This window comes from Aquarana catesbeiana, linkage group LG05, assembly GCF_042186555.1.
Source record: "Aquarana catesbeiana isolate 2022-GZ linkage group LG05, ASM4218655v1, whole genome shotgun sequence".
Taxonomy (NCBI): Eukaryota; Metazoa; Chordata; class Amphibia; order Anura; family Ranidae; genus Aquarana; species Aquarana catesbeiana.
The window spans coordinates 418,019,966-418,047,210 of NC_133328.1; the positions used below are offsets into that span (position 1 = coordinate 418,019,966).

The 27,245-nt window shown below is 42.4% G+C and overlaps 1 protein-coding gene across 2 annotated transcripts in view; it reads right to left on the minus strand.

Moving 5' to 3' along the window:
• Positions 1 to 27,245, minus strand: part of ATP9B (ATPase phospholipid transporting 9B (putative)) — a 581,467-nt gene that overhangs the window by 523,204 nt on the left and 31,018 nt on the right. For both annotated transcript variants that reach the window (XM_073631215.1, XM_073631214.1), the window contains exon 2: positions 19,150 to 19,317. In XM_073631215.1, coding sequence (XP_073487316.1) covers positions 19,150 to 19,317 — 168 coding nt within the window. The remainder of the gene's footprint in view (positions 1 to 19,149; positions 19,318 to 27,245) is intronic.

Below are 27,245 nucleotides of genomic sequence, written 5' to 3' on the forward strand. Positions count from 1 at the left end.
TGCAGAGTTGATCTCAGATCTGTATCATCTGCACATTGCACTTTAGATCAGTTTATATGATACCATTAGGGTATACGTACACTTTTAAAAGTCCTGCCTAAAAGTTGGTATCACAGGGTGTCTATGACGTTTACTAGCCTAAACAGTCTCCTCTGTGCAACCCTTCAAACCTTATTTAATTTTGTCATTAAAGAAAAAGTCCAAATAAACAAATAGGATTCCAGAGTAAATCACGGAGAGGGTGGTCTCCCTGGAAACAAACACACCTACTTATGGATATAGTGGGCAGTAATGGGAGAGTGTATAAAAATTCAGAATTTTATTAAAGTACCAAGAACTAAAATTTACACAAAACATCATACATCAATAAAAAGGGCATAATGAATGCAATGTTGCATACGGTACGCTCATAAGCATGAGCATACCGTATGCAAGATTGCATTCATTCTGCCCTTTTTATTGATGTATGATGGACCAGCATTACTCAATTTTCTTATAGCAATGACTTTTGTGTAAATTTTAGTTCTTGGTACTTTAATAAAATTGTGAATTTTTATACACTCTCCCATTACTGTCCACTATATCCATAAGTAGCTGTCTTTGTTTCCAGGGAGACCACCCTCTCCGTGATTTACTCTGGAATCCTATTTGTTTATTTATGCTTGTTTTTGGTTACGGATATAGCCTCTATATTTGAGGAGTGGCACTGGGCGAGTGATTATTACCCACTACACGGCACGAGTTATAAGGGTGGGCCCCCCTCTTGGTTCTCTAAAGAAAAAGTCCAGCCTGAGCTCGTTGAGCTGGGCTTCTCCTATGGGTCAAAGGAGTGCAATTCGTTTTGCACTTCTGTGACCCGTTTTCAGCAGAGAGCGCACTGTAGTCTGCTCTCTGCTAGCTTCACAGGAATCAGTCTGACACTCGTATCAGCCTCTCAGCAAGCCACTGAGAGCCTAAGACGGCCACTCCACCCCTCCACAGCTCAGCATTCCAGTGAGCGTGGAGGAGCAGAGCGGAGAGATGCAGATTGACAGTCAGCAGCTCTCTGCTCAGGGAACTGTGAGAACCGAGCCATCGCCGATGTTCAATCGCTCAGTTCTCAGTGTAGAGGCCCTGGGGGACAGATGCAGCATCCGACCAATGCTGCATCTACCTAGGTAAGAATGATGGGGGAAAAACCCCCAAACTCATACTTCTCTTTTAAGGGTTCAGTTTCTTAAGCCAACTATACATGGATCAAAATTCAGTCGATTAAAGTGGATGTAAACCCGATTCATGAAATTTGAGCTGGGCACAGTTACCCATCCCCAAGTTTTCACGCAATTTCTTTTCTTATCCCTCTTCAAAGCGCTATGTCCCGTGGCGGTCTCCTGCTCTGTTCTTCTGTTACCAGCCTGATAACTTCTGACAAGTTCTCCGTCAACTGAGATAAAAGCAGCCAGAGTTTTGTGTTGGGGAGGATGCTATAAATAGAATAATACAGAGCTGAACTAATTAACGAACAGTTCTGAAAGTCTCTACCTATAAGGAGAGGGGGTGTGTGCCTTTCCTCCATTCAGCTGTCTTGGCTGTATGCCCAGGCTTCACTGCAGTGTTGAACAGGAAGAGAAAATCTCCTAACATGATCTGAACATTCTAAAGAATATTTAATGCTGAAGACAGCAGATATACATGTAAAACTTATGTAGGGAGATTTGTCTCATCCCTGTGTAATATCTGAGGCTGTTCACTTCAATGAGTATATGTGAGGGTTTACATCCACTTTAAGCAGGAACTGGCTGAATTTTGACCCATCTATGGGCAGTCTGGTTGTACAGAAGTTACTCTATCAATCGACTTCTGTACAGCCAGCCTGTTGGAAAATTTCCGCACAATCAGTGCCCTCGGCTATAGTTGGCAGTATTGATCAGTGTATTCTGACAGCGGGGGAATTCTCCCTGCTGTTAAAGTACAATAACTCAGCAGAAGTTATTAGTCCCATCCACATCTAGTGTGTGGGTGGGGAAATTGAGACTTCTTTTTTCATTCAACCTGCTGGTTGAACTAAAAAAAAAAAAAAAAAAAAATCATCTATGGGCAGCTTTAGACTTCAAGGCAAATTTTTGCTATATCCCAGTATGTTATGAGATAATGCCCATGTTGTCTATATGGATTCTATATATATTTGTTTTATAGTGTTACTTTGTCTATATATGTAATTTTATTTTTGACATAAGGGTTAATGCCCATGTCACCCATATACATTTTAACATATATTTTATTAAGCCATTTTATCTGTTCATCAGTGTTAATTTTGGCAGCAAATTTTGATTTAGTCTTAGTCTTTTGACTAAAATGCAATTTTAGTTTTAGCCCCATTTTAGTCATCTGCAATTGTTTTTAATTTTAGTTGTATTTAGTCGACTAAAACCTCCAGTACATTTTAGTCGACTAAAACTCATTTTAGTCGACTAAAACTCATTTTAGTCGTCGACAATCGAATGGGTTTAGTTAAATTGTAATGCATTTCTCTACAATTTCCAAACTCATTATACACTCCTGAAACGAAAATTGAATGTTATTATCTATGGTATTAAGGTTTTAACATGCGCTACAGACACAGCTTTAGTCGTTATATGATGTCTTTAAGGTAAACCAAGAATTTTTTGACAGAAGTGCAACATTAAAAAAAAAAAAAAATTGCGCGATAATGCCACCATGCAAAGCACATTTCCATGAAATTGTCTGCTTTCAGAAAATATATAATGTTTTGGGGGGGTGTTTATGTAATCTTCAGGCCTAAATAGATTTTTTAAGCATAGGTGCAAAAACAGTTCTGGCAGCAAAAGGGTTAATCTTGCACAGATCAGACAGTGTGCTGCTCTCCCGTTGTGGACAAGCTGAAAAGCCTATTGACAAGGTGGTCTCCTTCAGGGGGTCTCTATATATCAGTATGAAGTGTGAGTGTGTCGACAGACAGCGGAGAGCCCACAATCCTTGTAGGATCAGTGTGATCAGAGCACTGCAGGCGTATATATACAGAGGCAGTGTGTAAGAGGGCTAACTACACAGCCAAGCCGCCACCATCCTAATAAAACATAATAGAACAGCCCTTCAGGCTGTAGATAACAGCCTTTGATGGACTAACCATCCGCTCAGACAGCCTCCTATATACAAATGCCGGGCTCCATCCAGAGGAAGCAGGCAGGGATCTGTGGAAACCGGAGGTTCAAAGGGTAAACGTCCCTGACTCACATTTTCATTTTGTTTTCGTTCCTTAAAGTGGATGAAAACCCAGGCTCATCATTTCTAAATTACTTCCATAGTGCTTATCTATAAGTATATACATGCCACCTGCATGTTGTATCCTTACCTGTCAAATATCTCCCCTTTAGCTGTTTGGAGCCCTGCAATACTCCGGATTCTGTGGGTGGGTCTGTTGTCCAGGGCTCGGTGAGTGGAGTCGTGATGTCAGTAGACTCCCCACCCACCTCTACACTCCCCTCGGCCAGGCATCAATATTTCTTACACTGAATTTTTGCTGGTCTCGTGGATTATGCCCCATGATCACTAACATCCAGTCAAAACCCAAGAAAGTCACCACATGACTTCAGCATGTCCAATCATGCTGAGGTGTGGAGCAGCCAATCCTGGGAGAGCTGGGGTGTGAAGTACACAGAATGCCTCTCTCACACTTGTGCATGAGATAAGGAAATCACCTGTCACTCACAGCAAGGGGGAAGAACAGACACCTATTTCTCTGTGTATCTGTTTTTATCTTACTGAAGAAAGATAAGAGGATTGCTCAGAGCTGGATTAACTCTTCCTGGCAAGACTGGACACAGATGAAATGACATCCTCTGCTGTATCAGACATGAGTCTTAAATTAAAAAAAAAAAATAATTGAGGTTTTACATCCACTTTAACGAAAACAGATTTTCATCATAGTTTTCGTCAATGGACGAAAATGTGTTTTTTTCCGTTTAGTTTTCTACACTGTAAAAATGTTTGTTGACGAAATTAACACTGCTGCTCATATATGTATAATTTTAGTCAAATTAGATATAGGATTTTTGTATATGTGAATCAATACCATAGGAGGTGTTTTTCTTTTTTTAAACAAGATAGTGTTGGTTGTATAGTAGAAACTAGCTAGGATCCTTGGTCCCCTTCTTTTAAGCATAGATGATGTTAATTAGTATTAGGTTTTATTTTTTAGGAACATGCCTCTCCCAGCTACATGAGTTTGACTCGAACTCGAAGCTCATCCCTAGTGTGAACCAGGCCTTATTTCATTCAACTTTATATTTTTGATAAGTTAAATTTGTCTGTTAGAAAAATCTGTCAAAATAGACTCCAAACATCTAAATATATCACAGGTATTGCTAACAAATAGTGCATGTTTAAACAGCAGTTCAATAACTACCTCTCTGGGTAGTTCTTCTGATGATGTTTTTGTAGAAGGAAAAGACAAAAAAAAATTACGAATAACAAGACTGTTACTTTAACAAGCAGGTCAGTTAACTGATCAAGCATTCATTAGCACACAGCCTACTTTCATGTGTAGAAAAGGAGGGATGATGGCAACCAGCAGTCTGTGATTACTTTATTGCATGACAGTGTGTTTAAATCCTTCCATGGACTTTTACAGAAAAAAAAAGTTACAGAAAAGTCTAATACTAGTTTTTTTTTTACCCAATGAGCCATAAGTCAGGTCACTAAAAGCAGTACATTCCGCATTTTACTACTGATACTATAAAGTTACCCATCCCCAAGTTTTCATGCAATTTCTTTTCTTTTGTTCTTAATGGGTGGCACTGCCTTTAGTCTTCAGATAAAGATGTTAGCTTCATTTCCTTCATTAGAGCATTAGGTCTATTTAGAGAGAGTAATTCTGGGCTCTTGTACCCTATTATTATTACTAACATCAAGTTGAAATAACTACATATTGTAAAGTTTAAAATATCATCATTAGTAGTATTTTATTACCTTAATGTGATCAATCACTTCTCTAAGAAAAATCAGATAGCTGCACCCTGCAATAGAAGAAGATAAACACTTACCTCTCTGTTGGGTAGCGAGTCCATTCTTTGCTCTCTCGTAGAGCAAGAATCCAAATGGGGAAACACTGCTGCTGACAGTTCAGTTGGATCGGATCAAATGTTCCCCAACAAGTGTCATGGTTCCTCCCACTAACTGCTAAGTCACTAAGTCACTATTAGGTTTTCTATGGGGTTGAGATCTGGAGACTGGCTAGGCCACTCCAGGACCTTGAAATGCTTCTTGCGAAGCCACTCCTTCGTTGCCCGGGCGGTGTGTTTGGGATCATTGTCATGCTGAAAGATCCAGCCACGTTTCATCTTCAATGCCCTTGCTGATGGGAGGAGGTTTGCACTCAAAATCTCACGATACATGGCCCCATTCATTCTTTCATGTACACGGATCAGTCGTCACGTTCCCTTTGCTGAGAAACAGCCCCAAAGCATGATGTTGCCACCCCCATGCTTCACAGTAGGTATGGTGTTCTTTGGTTGCAACTCAGCATTCTCTCTCCTCCAAACACAACGAGTTGTGTTTATACCAAACAGTTCTACTTTGGTTTCATCTGATCATATGACATTCTCCCAATCCTCTTCTGGATCATCCAAATGCTCTCTAGCAAACCTCAGATGGGCCCCTGACATGTACTGGCTTAAGCAGGGGGATACGTCTGGCACTGTAGGATCTGAATCCCTGGCGGCGTAGTGTGTTACTGATGGTAGCCTTTGTTACATTGGTCCCAGCTCTCTGCAGGTCATTCACTAGGTCCCCTCGTGTGGTTCTGGGATTTTTGCTCACCATTCTTGTATTCATTTTGACCCCACGGGGTGAGATCTTGCGTGGAGCCCCAGATTGAGGGAGATTATCAGTGGTCTTGTATGTCTTCCATTTTCTAATTATTGCTCCCACAGTTGATTTCTTCACACCAAGCTACCTGCCTATTGCAGATTCAGTCTTCCCAGCCTGGTGCAGGTCTACAATTTTGTTTCTGGTGTCCTTCGACAGCTCTTTGGTCTTCATCATAGTGGAGTTTGGAGCGTGACTGTTTGAGGTTGTGGACAGGTGTCTTTTATACTGATAACAAGTTCAAACAGGTGCCATTAATACAGGTAATAAGTGGACCACAGAGGAGCCTCTTAAAGAAGAAGATACAGGTTTGTGAGAGCCAGAAATCTTGCTTGTTTGTAGGTGACCAAATACTTATTTTCCACCATAATTTGCAAATAAATTCTTTCAAAAATCAGACAATGTGATTGTCTGGATTTGTTTCAACATTTTGTCTCTAATAGTTGAGGTATACCTATGATGACAATTACAGGCCTCTCTCATGTTTTTAAGTGGGAGAACTTGCACAATTGGTGGCTGACTAAATACTTTTTTGCCCCACTATATGTCAGCCTCAGCTGTCTCTAGTGACCCATGGTGGAGCACATTTAAGCACATCTGAAAAGGTTATTAGGTCTGCTGTACGATTTAAAATAATATATAAAGTTCAACTCCACAGCTTCAGGAATTATATAATTTCACCTTTTGAACACATTACAAGTTACACCCGTATTTAGGGTGTAAGCTGTAACATGTTCAGCACCCACCTTTAGGCTCGATTCACACAAATGTGTTTTTTGAAGAAATGCATTTCACTTTTTTAACATGGGTTCCTATTTAACACATTCACATTAATGCATTTTTGTGCCTCTGCATTTTTGGAATGGGTCAGGGACCATGCAGCGTTTTGCATGTAATAGACCCGCATCCAAAACGCAAGTACTGCGTTTCTACCGCGATTTGTGTTTTTTTTTCTTGGCTTTACATTCACTGTATATAGCTGGTTGCTAAGGAGCGGGCCAGAAAGTTATCAGCTGTTAGCGGGCTTCCCCAATGGTAGCTGAATGGAAGAAAAAAAATTGCCGGCTAGGAAAAAAAATCACAGAAAAAAAAAAAAACAGCGTGGGGCTCCCCTCCCCCCCGAAGACCTATCAGACCCTTCAGCCTAGTATTGATTTGGAGGGGACAACCCCACGCCAAAATTTTTTAAAAAATGGAGTGGGGTCCCTCCCAAAATCCATGCCAGACCCTTATCCGAGCATACAGCCCGGCAGGCCAGGTAAGGGAGGGGACAAGCGAGCGCCCCCCCTCCTGAATCATACCAGGCCGCATGCCCTCAACATGGGGGGGTTTGGGGCAGGAGGGTGCTTTAGGACAGGAGGGCTCTGCGCCCCCCCACCCCAAAGCACCATATCCCGTTGATGGGGGCAAGGGCCTCTTCCCGACAACCTGGGCTGTAGTTGTCAGGGTCTGCGGGTGGGGGGCTTATTGGAATCTGAAAGCCCCCAGATCCCACCCCCCCTATGAGAATGAGTATGGGATATATACATTATACTCCTACCTATTCACCAAAAAAGTTGTGTAAATATGATAAAAGACAATAGACAGTTTTTGACAAGTCCTTTATTAAAAATGTCTTCTTCTTCCTCTGGTCTTTTCCTTCCTCCAGTCTTCTCTTTCCCCCGTTTCTTCCTCCAGTCTTCTTTCTCTGCCGCCGCTCCGGTTGCCGACCTGCCGAAAATAAAAATAAGGAACCTCCTCCGACGCTGCAATGGGGTAGATGACGTCATTCAGGGACCCCGCCCCCTTGTGACGTCACCGCCCGGGGCATGATGGGTCTGTGACGTCACAAGGGGGCGGGGGCTTCGGAGGACGCCATCCGATGGACACGCCCCACAGTTCTATATGAAATGTGTGACACTGGAGGGACAGATCGGTGGGGTGCGGTGTCGGAGGATCTTTTTTTTATTTTCAGCGGGTCGGCGGATGAAGAACACCGGACAAAGAAGACAGGAGAAAGAAGCAGGTGAAGGAGAAGACCAGAGGAAGAAGCAGGGGAAGGAGAAGACCAGAGAAAGGAGCAGGGAAAGGAGAAGACCAGAGGAAGGAGCGCAGGAACGAGAAGACTAGAGGAGAGAGCGGGGAAAGGAGAAGACTTTTTTTGGTGAATGGGTATGTGTAAAATGTACCCCATACTCATTCACATGGGGGGGCGGGATCTGAGGGCCCCTTTCGTAAAGGGGGTTTACGGATTCTGATAAGCCCCCCCGCCCGCAGACCCCCACAACCACAGCCCAGGGTTGTGGGGAAGAGCCCCCCTCCCCTCAGGCGCCCCCCCATGTTGAAGGCATGTGGCCTGGTATGGTCCAGGAGGGGACAGCTCGCGCAGCCCCTCCCTTATCTGACCTGCCAGGCTGCATGCTCGGATAAGGGTCTGGTGTGGATTTTGGGGGGACCCCATGCCATTTTTAACATTTTGGCGTGGGGGTGTCCCCTCCAAATTCATACCAGACCCTTTCTGATATGGTCTTGGGGGGAGGGGCCACGCCGGGTTTTTTTTCAATAATTCTTGTTGCCGGCAAATTTTTTTGTTTACATTTAGCTGTCAGTGGGGAAGCCCGCTGACAGCTGATGATTCATCGGTTGTTAATGAAGCAGCGGCCGGCTTCCCAGCCTGCATCTTAGCAACCGGCTATATACAGTGACTGTAAAAGGAAAAAAAGCAAAAACGCTAATCGCTGTAAAAACGCATTACAAAAAAGCAGAAAACACAGCAAAAAGCAAAGCAGAAACGTTCAAAAGCAATATGCATAGATGTGAATTAAGCCTTATTCTTGAAAGTGGATGGGGGTACTTCGGCTTTGCCTGCACAGCTGCATCATTTACTCACAGTGATCTGTGAATGAATGAAGTACAAGTCCCGTCTGCCACAAGCGTACTGAGCAGTGAACTTGTGGTCCATTCACACTCCCCCCAGCTTTCAAACTGAAAGCCCTACAGAAATATGGGCAGAAAGCTAGAGGGAGCATGAGTTTTTTCTAAAGGAGCCTGTAAAGTTTTGCACCTGCGGTCAGCAGATCATGGGTGCAATACTTTACAAGCTTCAGTAGAAAAACAAAATAAATGCATACTTTTTAACTGCAAAAATATGTGCATTTATTATGTTAACTTAGCCTTTAAGGAAAGTCACTTAATTTCCTCTCAGAGATCTATGTATATGCTTGACAAGCTGTATTTCTAACAGAAGTAGACTAGTAGCGAATTACAACTTAAAGCGGAGTTCCACACAAAAATGGAACTTCCGCTTTTCGGAACCCTCCCCCCCCTCCGGTGTCACATTTGGCACCTTTCAGGGGGGAGGGGGGTGCAGATACCTGTCTAAGACAGGTATTTGCACCCACTTCCGGCATAGACTCCCATGGGAGTCTATGCCTCTTCCCGTCCCGACCGCGCTGTCTGCTGGGAACACACAGCTCCCAGGAGAGAGCGGGGACCACTGGGGACACGCAGCGTGACTCGCGCATGCGCAGTAGAGAACCGGGAAGTGAAGCCGCAACGCTTCACTTCCTGATTCCCTCACTTAGGATGGCGGCGGCAGCTGCCGAGAACCGAGCGGGTTCTCGGCGTCCCCTGCCGACATCGCTGGACCCTGGGACAGGTGAGTGGGCATGTATTAAAAGTCAGCAGCTGCAGTATTTGTAGCTGCTGGCTTTTAATATTTTTTTTTTTTGGCGGTGTGGGTGAACCCCCGCTTTAAGCCTCACAGTGCTGGGGTAGGACATCATCACACATGTGGTCTGAATAGATCAAAAACTGTGGTAAATATGGGGTTAAGAGGTTAAAGCAATGTTTTAGAGTCACAAGACCCCAAATTTGCTCATAAGTCATACAGAAAGGTAACATAAAACTATATTCAGATTATATGTTCCAATGCACTGGACACTGCTAAATAAAACAGGCATTTTGTTTGCCTGCAAATTCATGATCTTGGAGTACAGAACAGGACACAGGACTTGTATTCATAGACCATGGTTTTTGTGCTGGCTAACTCCAGGTAGATCTGATATACCTCTACATATAACCTGGTCCACTACATGCATCTCCCGCTTTAGCAAGCAAAAAAAGAATGATCAAGACATAGAGGGAAGGGGGCTGCATCCTGTGCTGTACTCAAAGATAAGGAATTTACAAGTATGTCAAAATTCCAATTCTCTTAATTGTACAGTACAGGACCTTTAATCATACTCCATGGGATGTGCCAAAGCAATAAACTGAGGAGTGCAGTTAGAAGCACCTGGCAGCCAAAGCTCGCTTCAGCCGAGGCCTAAACATTCAACTATTAAAACTTGGAAAACCTGTGAACAGAGCACAACTCAACAGCCCTGGTGGAATGAGCTCTTATGGGGAAGGAACCCTTTCCCTGAGGGTATAGTTCCTGAAAATAAGTTGTCCGATCCATCTGGTAACTGTGGATCAGAAAGCAGGATGTCCTCTACAAAGACCTCAAGGCAGAAGGAGGCACTCAGTCTTGGGAACAGCGACCGTGAATTTAATGTAGACCTTGATAACCCCGACTATATCCATGCAGTGTAGGGAAATTCTCACATCATGTTTTGGAGTAGGACAGAGAAAAGGGAGAACAATGTCTATACCGAGGTGGAACGAAGAGCCCACCTTAGATAAAAAGGAAGGCTTTGGTCTCAAGACACCTTGTCCTTGTGAAAAACAAGAAAAAGCTCTTTACAAGAAAAAGAGCTGCTAACTTAGAAACACACATAAAAGATGTAGTGGAGACCAAGAAGGCAAACTTACATGTGAGGTCTTCAAACCTAATGTCTCTAATTAGTTAAAAGGGGAGTCTCTAAAGGACGGAGAGAACATGGTTGTGGTCCCAAGGTAACACAGGAGGTCAAATTTGGACATTTATATGAGTAACACCCTGAGGAAAAGTCTTAATTTGGGAATGCAAGGCAAGAGGTTTCTGAAAGAGAATGAATAACAAAGAAATCTGTTTCTTGAGGGTACTCAAGGCCAGATGGTCTTCCAGACTGAAGAAAGGTAAAAATCTGAGTAAAAGATTATTCCCTCGATTTAAGCTGTCTGCCTTTGCACCATGTGAAGAAAGCTTTCCATGTGTGATGGTTAAACTTGCGAGAGTTCGATTTATCTGCTTCAAGTAAGCTGGGAAAATAGAGTCAGAAACACCCTTATCATTTAGGACTTGGATTTCAATAGCCATGCAGTTAAAGCCAGCGGATGAGAAGCAGGGTTGAATAGGGGTCCTTAGGCCAGAACATCTTGTGCGTTTGCAACAGGCAAGGCTTGTCCAGCAGAGGTTCGAGTATGTTTGTGTTTTAAGTTCCTCTGTGCCAATTTGGTGCATCGAGAATCACAGAGGCCCTTTCCTCGTCTAACTTGTGCAGCAGTCAGGGGGGATTCTTCATCAGAGGGAAGGCATAGACCAGTTTGAATTGAGTCCAAGGATTCACCAGGGCATCTACTGCAAAGGCTTATGCCGCGTACACATGATCGGAATTTCCATCAGAAAAAACTTGGATGGTTTTTCCGAAATTCCGCTCAAGCTTGCCTTGCATACACACGGTCACACAAAAGTTCTCTGAACTTTCGACTGTCAAGAACGCGGTGACGTACAACACTACGACGAGCCGAGAAAATTAAGTTCAATGTTTCCGAGCATGCCTCAAATTGTTGGCAGACCAGGTTGTGTCTGGGGATTCCTTCCGTAAGAAGTCATCTAGGTAACCTGAGACATGAATGACCTCGGTTCACAGAAAAGGCAGAAAAGCCAAAAGCAGAGCAAGTTCCTTTGTAAACACTTGGAGTACAAAGGATATGGAGCAGTAAAATAAGAAAAGTTTATGGCACAAACACTGCCAGTAGCCTCAGAAGTGGTAAGAGCTAAACACAGTTCATAATTCCATTATGATGACAGCTTGCCCCAGAGCAGCTCCTCAGCAGATTGAAGGTTATCTGTAATAGAGTAAAATGGACACTAGAGGGTGCTTCTAAGTTTAGCAAGCTAGCGTTTATTATAAAAAAATTGTAAAAAATGCACTTACATTTAGTAAGATGAAAGAAAGCCTTGGTTTTAAGATATGCCTTCTTTTACCTTACGAAATGTGAGTGCATTTTTTTATTCTCCAGAGTACACAAGTGAGCTTGAATGGTAGTAGTACAAAGAGTTGGTCTCCAATAGCAAAATGCAAAAATCATTGATGTGAGGGGAAGATGTGGATGTGTAGACAACCATCTCTAATGTCTACTGATGCCAGATATTCCCCTTGTTTTAGAGAAACAATAACAGACCTTCCATCCAGAATTTTTGTACACAAAGACATCTGTTTGGAGAATTTAAGTCCAGGATTGGGTGGATGCCCCATTTGGATTTAGGACTGTGAATGGGTTTGAATAGAAACCTTGAAACAGTTCTGAAGAAACTGCAATAATCACTGCCTGAAGTTGATGCTAGGCGGTTATTAAATCTGCTTTTAGTCTGAAGCTTGCAGACTGGAAGGTAAAAAGCAACAAGGGGCAGAGATATAAAATCTATTTTGTATCCCTATGAAATGGCATATTGGATCCAGAGGTCCAATAATGTCTCAGATCTATACTGGTGCAAACACCAACAGAAGTGCTACCACTCTCAATCTAAAGAATTGAAGCGCTCCTTGATTGTCAGGAGGGCTACCAAGTAGACTTCTGGACTTAGGAGTCCAGGACTTGCAAAGAAAGGAAGTGTTAAGCCTTGGTTTTCAGGTTAATGCCTAGGCAGAGCGAAAATATCCCTTTAACTGAGCAGAGGTAGTAGCTGTAGCAGTGGTAGACTTAAGCTGGCCATACATGGATTGAAATTCATATATGGAGACTGTGATTGTACAGAAGTCAATCTACCAATTGACTCTCATACAACCGCCCTGCCGGGTTTTTCCAGCCCTATCAGCATCGCAGGCTGTAGCCAGCAGTGTTGATAAATGTATTCTGACTGCAGAAAAGCTTCCATGCAGTCAGAATACAATAGCTCAATGGGAGGATTCCCCCATCCAATTTGAATTTATGGATGGGTGAATAAGACCAGTTTTTTTTCATTCAACCCACTGTTTGAACGAAAAAAAAAAAACTTACCCATATATGAGGTTGTTCTAAGAGAGCATCGCCATAAAAGACAAATTCTGGGTCAGTGTTAATTTGTCCTGTACAGTTAGCAATACTCTAGCAAATGGACACGGCAGCAAAACTTTCACCCATAATATTCTCAAGTAAAGAAGGTCCCGCCTCTGTTTCCTGAACAGGGTCAGGAGGAATAGAGGACATGTAGCATTTTTCCAGCCTCTGGAAACTGAAGGTTCTAGAAGTGCCAAAGGTTTTCCAAAGAATTCAGACACAGTGGCAGAGAAATCTACTTTTGTCAGACAAGCTGCATGGTGTTTCTGTCCTAGCTACCAATGCTAAGTGCGGTACTATGCAATCGAGTTTGAATTGGATGGAGCTTTCTGTGTCAGGATAACGGAGCTACTATTATCCAGGCACTGACCATGTTTCTGTGGCTGTCACTGTTGAACATGGATGCAGAAGTGCAGCAGCATGCTGTGTGCATTTCAGTAGAAAAGGCTGCCAGTGATGTGTCATCCGGGAAGCATGACACAGCTACCTCCTCCTCCTGAGACTAGGTCTAGATAAGAGAAGAAAAATAAGGGCAAATTTAAGTTGATCACGCTGAGAAACTTTTGCGACAAAATGACAGGGGATACCACAATAAAGTGAATAACTCCTGAATCCTATGCCTCCTGAATCCTATGCCTATAAAATGGTATAGTGTGCTACACACTGCAGTGTGTCTTATTAAAAGGAACTGGTCTATGGTACACGGAAGCCCTGTATAACCTTATGCACAATGCTGAGCCTACTAGAGGTTTAGGCTTCAACCAACATAGTGTACATACCTCCAAATGGGTCTTTATGGTCTGGGAACCAAAGAAATGGTCAATGGCCCTGTATAGCACCCCTGAGCCTAACTACACACGTTGCAGCTCCTGGCAAAGCCGATTAACACAGGATCCAGTGCCCAAGGCAAACAATACAAGCCAGCATCACACTGTGGTGTTCAGTATGGTCCCCAAGCTACACACCAGGGTGACAGATCCAAAAACTTAAATAGCCAAGGACAATAAGCAGCCTTATCTTGATAAATGTGTAAGAATAAAAAGACTGAATGCCTTTCATTGGCCTGTGTTAGGCAATGCAGCTTCCACATATATTTTAAAATGTAAGCATGTAAATTTTTAGACAGTACCAATTGTGTTTTTTCTTTGCAGGGTAGCTGGTAAGTATACTGAGAAATCTTCTGTATGCAATGCCGCTTCATGTGCACCTAACTTCGGAAGCTAGTTATAAATTGGAGTGGTTGTGCTCACTGTATTTGATGTGGGGACACATGGGACGCCTTCAGCTGCTATTGTGCTCTTGCTGCGCTTCTAATGTGTCCCTACGCCTCTAAGGAACAATGGGATCCCCCTAGGCATACATGGCCTTAATTTATCCACTGCTATATATGCTCCAACTTGGAGACTCTCAAAATTAAGAGTTAGGACCGCACTTTACAAAGCAGCCTTGGCGAGTCAGTGTGACTTCCACATAAATTTGCAAATGTGTACAAATAAAACCTGTTTTTAATGTAAATTGTTAGATAGTGTTTTTTTTGTTTTTATTTGCAGGCTAGCTGGTAAGCGTGCTGGGAAAGCTGGTTTGTTTGTATTGAAAATATTGAATAGTTTAAAAAAAAGACTTCTCCATAGGACAGTAGGTCAATCACTTAAAGCGGTAGAAAACCGCAAAAAAAAAAAAACAAAGAAAATCTTCTCCCTGCATGATAATGTCATAATGTGCTAGTATGCATCACATAATAGCACATTATGAAACACTTACCTGAAAATGAAACCCGCCAGCAGCATGCTATCACCGCTGACAGGGCTTCCATCTTACCCCGGTCTTCCTTCCAGGTTCGCGGGCTGCGGCCATCTGATTGGCCGAGCCGCAATGATGTCACTCCCAGCCCCGGCTTGGCTCTCTCAATGGACGGCACGTCGTCTACTGAGAGCACAGTGCGCATGCGCCAATGATATAATTGGCGCTGCTTAGGTATATATCTCCTAAACTGTACACATTTAGGAGATATTTACTGTACCTACAGGTAAGCCTTATTATAGGCTTACCTGTAGGTATAAATACAAAAAACACATTTACTTGTTTAAAAACACTAGCAAAAAACTTGAATCTCACAAAAGTGTGTGTGTAAAAGGGGAGGGGGGGGGCTATCAGTGTGCACTAGGTGCGCCCTAACAAGTTTTCAATCACCTGAAGGTAGCCTGCATAAAACCCATGGTCTATGAATACAAGTCTTGTATCTTGACTACTGCAACTCATTCCTCATTGGCTTACCTTTAAATAGACTATCCCCCCTTCAGTCCATCATGAATGCTGCTGCCAGACTCATCCACCTTACAAACCGCTCAGTGTCTGCTACCCCTCTCTGCCAATCCCTCCATTGGCTACCACTCGCCCAACGAATTAAATTCAAAATAATAACAATAAGTTACAAAGCCATCCACAACTCTGCCCCCAGCTACATCACTAACCTAGTCTCAAAATACCAACCTAATCGCCATCTCCGTTCCTCCCAAGACCTCCTGCTCTCTAGCTCCCTCATCACCTCCTCCCATATCCACCTCCAGGACTTCTCCCGAGCCTCGCCCATCCTCTGGAATTCCCTACCCCAATCTGTCAGACTGTCTCCAACTTTATCCACTTTTAGGCGATCCCTGAAAACTTTCCTCTTCAGAGAAGCCTATCCTGCCTCCATCTAACAACTGCACTATTTTCTCCACTAGCTCATCCCCCACAGCTATTACCCTTTTGTATAACTTGACCCTCCCTCCTAGATTGTAAGCTCTAACGAGCAGGGCCCTCTGATTCCTCCTGTATTGAATTGTATTGTACTTGTACTGTCTGCCCTAATGTTGTAAAGCGCTGCGTAAACTGTCGGCGCTATATAAATCCTGTATAATAATAATAATAATAAATAATATCTTGTACTGTACAAGTAAGATATAAAGTTTCTGTGCATTAAAGACTTTCCTATGGGAGCATGGTTTATTGCTCTTTCATGCAAATATGGCTTTTAACATCTATTATTTTAAAATACTCATGTACAAAAGAAGGTGAATAGTAAAGGCTTAAGAGTTTGTTTAGTTTCAGTACAGGGACCTATTCAAGCTGCTTTAGATTAGCAATAATGAATGTTTTAGAGATATGCTTAAAAGGCATATCATCAAAATATATGATGAAAAAAAATATTTTTCCTGATTTTTTTAGTAAATATATTCCCTATCTACCTTATTGACAGCACTAAATAAGAATATTTAGCAGGAAATACAGCAAATAACTTGCCAGTGCAATAAGCACTTTAAGTGCTTCTGCACAATTTTGTAGAGTTCTCATCATTATAGAATATACACAATGCTTTGCTTTAGAAGTAACAATCACATATTTCTTATTAAGTTTTCAGCAGCGGCAACTTTCTTTCTACAGTGCAACTGTACTGTAATTATTATACTCTACAGGTAGCAATAGTAATCAAGCCAAAAGCAACAGCGTAGTCATGTCATTCTTAAAAGATCAGCATTTTCCCATGCTTCTGCATAACAAATGTGTTGCAGATTAATTGAAAGTGTACAGGGCATCTCAGTGCCGAGATTAATCTGAGCATTTGATATCCCTTTCACTTCATATGGAAATGCCATTCAATGGAACCATTTTCATTGGGACAATGTGTTTTTGATAACAAGTGGAATGTAAATCTCATGAGAAAGAAATCAATCCAACCAAAGTAGTCCTCTGTATTGATTTGTGTGCATTATAATTTCACAGACTTGAATGGAATTTCAATGTAACAAAAAAAGCAATTTCAATGCAGGAGAAAATATCAGGCCAAGTGGGAAGTTGAGGAATTTTGAGTAAAGGATATTACATGTTTAAGAAAAAAGGAAACAAACAATAATGTCACCTACCATTATTCTTCAATCATGTAATACCATGCCATACCATAATAGTTTCCTTTATGTAACTTAAAGATTCTTTTATATTGGCACAAAGCAAGGATTTTATAGAACACCAATTAGAAAGAAGTTTATTTTACTAATTTTGTAGGTAGTTACATATACTACAACTATTTCTTAAAACAGTCTTAAGAAAGTGTTAATTTTAAAGATTGCGAGCCGGCAGGCAATGTCTCTTTGGCAATAAAATAAACCTACCTGCCTGTTTGTAGTCTCCCAGAGAATGTGCACATTGATCCTGTGTGCGGGTATGACTGATTTCCTATGCATGCATATGAAGAACATCATTCCACACCGGCCAATGAAAACGGCCACAGCCCAACACCCAGGAAGAAGCAGGGTAGAAATTGCCACGTGGGACATTGGACCGTTGAAAGAAAGGCAAGTATTGCGGGCTTCATTACTGATTTAACTTACAGAAATTTTTTTTGGATGAGTAGCACACAATAACAGTACAAAGCACATTAACTCTGATTGAGGTAAAGTGTGGTTGTAAACCTTTACATATATCAGGTGAAGTAACAAGCCTCAGGTGATACACAAAGATGAAAAAAATCCTCTTACATAAGATGTATCTGTTTATCTTCAGCCCTCTCTTATCTACAGGCTTTCAAAATAGTATAAGCATTTTTTATTTTATATGTTGATATACAGTATACATACTGTACTTATTAGTAGCTTCTCTTTTTGTGACTTTCTCTACCTGTGAACAGAATATAGGGAGATGGCAACTTACTCCTTGCCCCCTTTGACACAATTCTTACTGGCCAGTGAGACAGCCCATCAGCTCGGCCTAGGCCGCCCTACACATACAAGTTTCATCTGAAGGAGTTCCTCAGGGACTGAGGAACTCCTTAAGATGAAATTCATATGTGTAGGGCGGGTTTCTAGTGTCTTCATCATGTATGGATGCTTTTGAGCTATGGGAGTGCCTTATTTGTGGCGCTGGAGCTTGAGTCCATAGCATTTTGTGGGATTTATGACATGCTGACATAAAGTGTAACCTTTTATTTATCAATTTTTAAAAAATGTAAGCGACACTTCACTATGGATAGCCTCTTTTTTTCATGCTTATGGTATTTCCATCTTTATGTATCCATCTGTGATCTGGATTCGTATATAAGGACAGCAGTCTGGAGTGGATTATACAAAAGTGCTTTCAGACCTTCCATTATTCTTGGGGGCCAGTTGTGACAGTGAGCTACTCTCCTATAGGATTAATCACCAAGTGTTTTTGATTTTCACTTTATCAGCACAATGGTGGAAGGAAGAAAGAAGATTTTCATTTGCATCTTGTATGATTAGTCGTGGACATATAGATGTTTTATGGACTATACTTTATTTATGATGGATGTATATTTTTTAAATGATATTCACGTTTATATTTGCACAGGTTTAAATAGGCGCTCCTTTGCTGTTGACTGGAAAGAATACATATAAAAATGTTCTATGTAAAATTACAAATTCAATAGACACTGCATTCATCATTCATTTAAACGTTCTCACTGCTCTAAAACTAATCATAGTTGATTTCCTTCCTCTGTAAATTACTGCACTTTTACAAAAGAACCGTTTACTGCGCTGCATTAATAAAGAAGGTCAATGTGGTGAAAAACAATTTCATGCATCGAATTAAATTATCTAGACAATTTAAAAGACAAGTTCATGAATTGGAAAAAAAAAAAAACAGCATCCCTCCCTTAGTCCCATAAATTACTCTATGCTGAGCCATCACCCAGCAGGTGTTTACTCACCTCTGCCTCCCAGGATGTCTACATTCTAGCAGGTAACAATCTAGTGGATGGCACCCTGCATTTGAGCCTGAACCTTCCACAAACTTGAAAGCAACTTTGCTTCTGCAATACAGGTACATTCTTTTCAGGAATCTTGGCACTAGATTTTTAACATTAGGGATGTAGACAACAAAGCAGACTGTCATAGTTAAGGTAAGAAAGCACCTGCATGGGGGATTGTTACGCACAGGTTAGTTAGATGGCTGGAGTTATTTTTAACATTTATAAATTGTCCATTATAGCAGTTCTGGTCACATTACTTTTCACCTCTGTGGTGAACCTTGCATTAAAAACCCCTATAAAAACACCCAAATAACACTGAAGTGTCAAAAATTGGTTAAGCTAAAATGTTACAGCTAAAATATATAACAGATACAAACCTTGTACATATAAATTTCCATCCTCCACAAACAAACCATTCTAATCCTCTTTTTCGGCGAGTTATTCTGGCTCTTGGTAAAGTATGGTAATCACTTTCGTCATTCTCAAAGCCTTCTTCTGACATCATGAGTGGCATTTCATCCAAAGGAGAAGCTTCATCCTGGTACCTAAAAACCATGAATAACAAGAATACAAATCATCATCATCATAATAACCACAATGAAATAGACAGGGCCAATGAGTGATCAAAGACACAAAGGGGTGGGCCTATATCCCATAATGTCCTCCAAAATAAAGAATTTACAGGCAAGTTAAAATTCCTATTAGTTTACTTATACAATACAGGACATAGAACTTGTATTCATACGTTATGGAACATACCCAAGCATTAACCTGAGGGATGGGCAACAACATAGCAAAACAGAACTGCCAACAAGAAAAAACTGTTAAGGAACCAGAAAAGACTCAGATAACAGCTAGAAGGGCCTTGCGACTGAACCTTGCAGCATCAGTTGAGTCCTGAATATCCCACTTGGTATAACTTAGAGAATGTGTGAACAGAGTACAATGTGCTGGCCCTGCAAATCTAGGATACAGATGCTTGATGCTGAAAAGCTCAAGAGACACACAACAAAAGCTTGGTAAATGAGCTCTGGTGGGGAAGGGAGAAACCGTTTCCTTAAGGGCACAGGCTCTGGAAATAAGTTGCCTGATCCACCTGGCAATAGTTGATTGGAAAGTAAAATGTCCTCTATAAGGACAAATACCGTGGCTGCTGGGTAGACCCTGACAGCCCTGATCACATCCAGGCAGTGTAAGGCAAATTCCTTGTCATATTTTGGAGCAGGACAGAGGGAAGAAAAAAAAATGTGGAAAGAAAAGACCACCTTAGGTATAAAAGAAGATTTTGGTCTTAAAACCACTTTGTCAGTGTGCAAAATGAGCTGCATACTCAGAAACACTCCTAACACACGTTATAGTGACCAGAAAGCCAACCTTATATGTGACATCTTCCAAGAAAAATCTCAAATCGGTTTAAAATGGAGTCCTTGAACGACAAAAGAACACCATCTTCAGATAACAAGGTGACATAGCAGGTGGAATTGGAGGATGTATAGTATATGAGCAACTCCCTAAAGAAAAGTGAGGCAAGAGGTTTCTGGAAGAGAAACAGGTCCCTTGAGGATACTCAGGGCTATATGCTGGTCAAGATCAGACTAAAGAGATGGCGAAATATGAGTGATGGAGTATTCAACATCTGCCTTCACATCATTTAAACTTCCATGTGTGATAGTAAATCCTGTGGGAGTTGGATTTTCTTGCTCTGCGTAAGGTGGGAATGACAGAGTCAGAAATACCTCTAAACTTTAGGAGTTGTGTTTCAACAACCTTGCCCTTATTGCCAGTGACTGACAAGCAGGATGGAACAGGGGGCCTTAGACCAGCAAGTCTGGTCTGTTAGGAAAATGCCAAGGCTCATCCACAAGAAGTCTGAGTATGTCTGTGTATCACGTTCTTCTAGGTCATCTGGCACAATAAGATGTGACAAAACCCTTTTTTTTTTTCTATCTTGCACAGCAGTTGAGGGAGGATCTTCATCTAAGGGAAGACATAAATTGTATAGAGTCTAAGGAATCACTAGAGCAGGGGTAGGTAACTCCGGCCCTCCAGCTGTGGTGAAACTACAAATCCCATTATGCCTCTAGGAGTCATGCCTGTGATTGTTAGGGTCTTGCAATGTCTCATGGGACTTGTAGTTCCAAAACAGCTGGAGGGCTGAGGTTGTCTACCCCTGCACTAGAGCATCTAATGCAAAGATAAAAGGATCCCTAGTCTTGGCATCAAATTTGTTTGGCTTATTGATAAACCTGGAGGCTAGGATGTCTACATATGTTCTTCCCCACCTTTAACAGAGATTTTGAAAGATTTCAGGGTACAGAGATCGGTCCTTGGGGTTTAGGTGTTCAGAATTAAGGCTGGCCATAGATTTTACAATTTTCCTTTACATTTACTAAAACCATATAATATGAGGTCAAACCTAAACATGTTCAATTTGTATGCAATCTGGTAGGTCCTTGCACTACATAGTTAAAGGAAAATGTAAAGGAAAAGGAAAATGTAAATGAAAATTAAAACATGTACAAAAATTGAGTACTCACATATTCTCGGTGCTCCCAGAGAACCAGGCTAAATCAGGCAAGTGCACTTATGGTGAGGGGCGAGGACGGTGAAGACACCTGGACCCTTACAAGGAGAGAGAAGTCCGCGGGGTGAAAAAGCGGTTGTGCAGCTTTTGGGGAACATTAAATGCAATTGCCTGTTTTAGCCTGGAGTGCTGGAAGCACCAGGAATATGTGAGTACTTAAATTTATACATGTTTTAATAGTTAGTGTTTAACGTTATAAGCACTATTGGAGCTTTTTTATTCATATGTACCCTGATGCTATCCAGTGATGAGGAAATTGCCTTATGGAAAACCATAGAAGTTGGGAGATCTTTACACAGTGAGGTGAGGATACACCCAACTGGGGGGGGGGGGGGGGGGTTGCACGTTTGTGTTGACACATAGTTTTCGATTTTGGAGAACCTATAAATGGGGTAACTGGATGAAGACGTTTCTCATGGAATGTGATTTGTTGATGGGTTCACGTCACATAAGAAATATATGAATTGCACATCAGAGGACTTTATATAAGCACCAATAATCGCATCTCATTTTGTTTTTTGTTTAAAATTGTGATATTATATTGTTATCATATGAGTTAACAGTTATTGATTTTGTATGTACTAATTTTTTATGTTTGGATAGGTATGCACAGTGGGGCACATATATTGAAGTGATTTTGTGTACTCCCAAGAGAGCTGGAATGTAAGATTCCACCAAGGAGAGCAACAGCCTACTTTCTCTTAGGGCAGATTGATTTCTGGTTCCTCGCCTGATGGTGTAGGTAGGCTCCTGCTGTGGCACTGTCCAGCTGCACCCTGACTGGGTGACCTTGCAGATGGGAGGTTGTAAAGATAATCTGATGGCTCTCAGAATTGATAGGGAGTTTTTACTCCACTAGGGAGCAGGTCCCCTGGACAGTTAAGAGAGCTGTGAACTCCACCCCAGCCTGAAAAGATGACATTGTCATCACCTTCCAAGGCATATGAAGGAATGACTTTACCAATTCCAGGCAGGATTGGAGATCCACCAGGTCAGAGACAGCTTTGTCTGGCTGGATAGACACACTGGGCGATCCAAGGATTGGATGTATGTATTCCACGTCATGAATATGTTGGAATGGTCTGGAGTAAAACTGGGAAATAGGAACTGCCTTAAAGGAAGCTACCATGCCCAGAACCTTTATGCAGAAACAAAGTGAGGGTTTGCGTTTTGACTTATGGGTCATCGGAAATAGGCTGGGCTGCAAAGGAATGCTATGTGTGCGCACACAGCAGAAAGATGATCTGCGTAGCACATGCGTAAGGAAATCATGCACAGGCTTGGCACTGCTGGTAATATCCTGGTGCCGTGAGTGGCTCTAGATCGGGGAGTTCCCCCCCTACTCTGCCTTGTGATATTACAGCGGGCTAGAAGATGCTGGGGAGCTGAGTCTGAGCTTCTACCCTCCGCTAGATGTTTTGGGGTCCATACGCTACATCCCATTGACGGTCTGACACTGATCTACTGACACGGACCCAGGACCAACTGTCCCCATTAGGTTCATTCAACCCAACAAGCTTTTTAGACTTGGGCGGTATATGCCTCGCCAAGTCACCACGATCTGGTAAGCCTCCTCCTATCTACGGTGGTGGCGTTTCTGACTATCTTCCCACTCCAAGGGTCACACCGATGGTTGGATTTCCATACATGTTTGCTGGATCATACATTTATTTGGACTTTATTTGCTATTTTATGTTTTGGACTTTGTTTGCGGTGTAGTCACCACATCAGTACAGTGACAGTACATTTCACTGGTTTTTGGTGGATTCACATATAATTATTATTGAGTCTTTATCACCCCAATATGTTTATGTCTAATATCACATTTTTAATTTCATTGGTTGTTGCAACATTAGCGCTGCACTTTTTATATATTTACATTTATGCTTTTTGTCTACAGCTGTGCCAGCTGCTAGGTTGCAGTTTCACGGCACAGTATATACTTTTTTCTTCTTTTCCAACTAGATATGCACCAAAAATTCAGTTTTTCATAGGTCATGTGACTTAAAAAATGCATCAAAAATGTAACTTGGGTGCCTTACTGATGCGTTCTTGCTGTGTTTTCAATGCATTTCAACGGGGAGGTGCATTTTAACTGACCAAAAATGCAGAAAGCAGGATTTTTAACACCACAACAGAAGCGCAACGGACCATTGTGAAGACATACATAGAATTTAAAAGGGATACATTTTTCTTGAGCTTTTCTTGAGCTAAACGTGCCAATAATGTCCTACAATAAATTCATATTCATTATTTAAATTAAAAAGTTGAATATAATGCAATTATATATAAAAATATGTATATTTTAAAAACTGTCATTTCCAGATTCAGTTTTCAGCCAAGTGCATCCTGCATTATCGGTTTCAGCACCAAAATTTCCATTCGGTGCACCTCTACAGGTAACCTGTGACATGAATGTGTTGGATTCGCATAACAGCCAGAAGCAGGACAAGCACTTCTGTAAATATTCAGGGTGCAAAGGATTGTCTGAATAGTATTGCTAAAAATTGGAAGTGCTGGTCTCCCATGGCAAAACACAGAAAGAACCGAAGTGAGGGGAAGCTAGGGTTGTGTAGATAAGACATCTTTTTTGTCCCCCGATGCCAGAAATTCTCCTTTTCTGGGAGGAGCAATGCCAGACCTAGGTAATTCCATGCAGAATTTTGGTACACAAAGAATAATATTTAGGGATTTTAATTCGAGAATTGGGTGGATGCCCCATTTGGTTTTGGGACTGTGAATAGCTTTGAATAGAAACCTTGAAACCATTCCTCTAAAAAGAAACTGGTATGACCACTCCCTGTGCCTGAAGCTGGTGTAAGGCGGTCATTAAATCAGCCTTCTTATGATCTAAAATTGGCAGATTAGAAGGTAAAAAGCAAGGAGGGGCAAATATGGAAACTCTATTTTGTAACCATTTTAATGACAGATTGGACCCAGAGGTCTGAGACATCTCAGATCCATACTGGCGCAAACGCCAACAGATGTCCCCCCACTACAAGGTCTATTGTAAGGAGGGCTTCTGGGTAGGCTTTGTGGATTTAGGAGATCAAAGCTTGCATCAAAAGGAAGCGTTACGCCTTGGTTTTGAGGTTTATGCATAGTGCCATAAGAGAAAGAGACTTGGGCTTTTGCTTGTGGGGTAGGGGTACCTTTCCTCCAGTGACATTCTTGAAGAATCCCAAAAAGGCAATCGCCATTAAAATGCATGCAAATTAGACACTTCTTACAAGCAATTTCAGTAGACCAAGCTTTTAGACACACAATCCAGAACATAGTCACAGAGCCAACACAAAATATTAAGGTTAAAGGCATCAGCTGCAACAGTTCTAAAGAGTATGGTCATCAATCAAAGACAAGTTCCTGGTCAAGGTCCATTTGTCTTGTCCAGTTAGCAATAGTCTAGCAAATGGACATGGCAGCAAATGCTGGCTAAAGGGCTGGACCTGCAAGAGCAAATAAGTGTCATCGTTATGCAGTAATGTTTGTCTGTGAGCTTACCTCTCCATGTGTTCAGATTAAGAGGCCAGCCACTCTCACCTGGTTGCTTAAGTAATCTCTCCTCAAAGCATGGCTTCAGCCCAGCCAGTATCAGGGAACTCTATATTAACCTGTGCACTGCAAGCCAGCCCTGCTGATCAATATTGTGTGTTTTGGCTTCCATGTGCTCATTGCTCTGTGCACTACGTCTGATCCTGTTTACTGACCTTGGCTTGTTCTCGACTGTCCTCGACTGTCCTCGTCTGCTTCATATCCCGACCTTTGGCGTGTTATTTGACTATCCTTATCTGCTTGTTGCCCTGACCTTTTGGCTTATCTCCTGACTATTCTTTGCTGTCGCAGGCTGCTGCTCCCTCTCTACCTTCCTGTACTCTACTATGAGCGTGAGCTGGGAGACCCTAGGGGCCGCAACCTGGAGCCAGACTGCAGCGAAGTCCATCCCCACCATCAGGGGCCCTGCTGAACACCCGCAGGCTCTTAGATTCCACTCCCTGAGAAATCTCATGCTCTAGCTCCCAGTTTGATCCGTGTTGTTGCTCCAGAGTACCTGCTTTCCTGAACCACCCAGGGCTCCATCCGCAGCAGTCAGCCGTAAAGTCCACTACCTTGTGGTGCACTCCAGACCCCAACGGGTTGCATCTGTCACCTGGACTCAGGTGACCTGACAATAAGGCCTTTAAGAGGGCTTCAAAATGCCTATCAACAGAATCCCTAAAAGAGGTAACATCCTCAAAAGGAACTGTAAGGTGTTTAATGAAAACTGAAATGGTATGGGAGAATAGCCCATTTCTTCTTAAGTAGAGCCAATCCTCATTAAGTGCACAATCAATCTGTGCATGTATGGGAAAAGTATTTTTTTTTTTTATTAAACTAGTTTCTTGCCCAATGGGGGCTTGTTTAGGCAGTGGAGAGCTAGGTGTTGGTACACAAAGACTATGTCATCGCATCAATTAGGGTGTCCACAATTGAGAGCATTTGGAGTGAAGCTGTAGTTTGTACCTCATAAAATGCAGGGGGAAGAAAATCCACAAGTAAAAGAGGTTCTGCCTCGGATTCCTGAACAGGGTCAGGGGAACTAGTAGCGTTTTGGGCCTCTGAAAACTGAAGGTTCTAGAAGTGCCAAAATGTTTCCAAATAATTCACAGTGGCAGAGAAATCTCCATTTGTCAGAAAGGCCACAGGGTTAGTGCCCGAGAGGGAGCTTGAGTAGTCAGATGAGGGGAGCAATGGGGGCATGGCTAGGCTTAGCATGTGAGAGGACGCAGACTCCCATTCTCCCGCTGAAGATCAGCTTATCAGCAGCAATAGAGGCATCTTCTGGGGCCCTATCTGCCCACCAACATCTTCCTCCAGTGCGGTACTCCAGCACTGCAACACTGACATTGCAGCATTACCCAGTCACCAAAGCGATCACTAAGAGTCTCATAGATGACGGAGCGGCGCTGGACCCGGGCTCTCAAGATGTCGCCGATCCGCTCCCACCCCAAGGCCAGGGGCAGAGACGCAGCAGAGCGGCTAGTGAGGTTTGCCTGGAGTGCAGACTCTGTTCCCTCTGTCACAACCAGCATGATGGCCCCTGCAGAACCGGAAACTGAAGACACTGTGAGGACAGTGGCTGCAGCACCATGTGAGGTAACAGAGTGGTATAGATTAGTGGAATGGCCTGACGCTGCAAGGAGGGGGAGGGAGAGATGGCCGGCTATTACTTAGCCTTCTCCATCTGCTACAACGGAGGAGCCCACATTAAAGGATATGTTCATGGCTGTGCAGAGCTGCAATCACACCTTGTCTTCCATATCTACCCAGTTCCATCAACTCAGAGAGGATGTCACTTTAATACGCCATGACATGCAGAAGGTGTGGGAGCGAACGTCTGCTCTGGAGTGCCGGGTTAGCACCATAGAGGATGAGATGGGATACATGCAGCATGACCTCAAAGTTGTGGGAATGCAAGCTAATCATCATGCCAATCGTATTGATGACCTCGAAAATAGACTTAGAAGACTTAGAAGGAACAATGTACGCATTCTGGGCCTTCCTGAACGTATGGAAGTTAGAAATCCCACTGAGTTTATCGAGCAATTGTTGCTGGATGTATTTGATAAGCAGAATTTTACACCCTTCTTTGCAGTGGAACGGGCACATCGGATGCCTGCTGGATCCTTGCCTCCGGGTGCCCACCACTCCCATTCATTTTGAAAATGTTTCACTATAGAGATAGACAAAATCCTTTCCTTAGCCTGTACCAAGGGTAACCTTGATAATAATTGCTCTAAAGTTTCTTTCTTTCTTTCCAGACTATTCTGTTGAGGTCCAAAACCAGAGAGCTAGCTCAGCAGATGTTAAAAGACGCCTTCGCAATCTTCAAGTCCAATATGCTATGTTTAC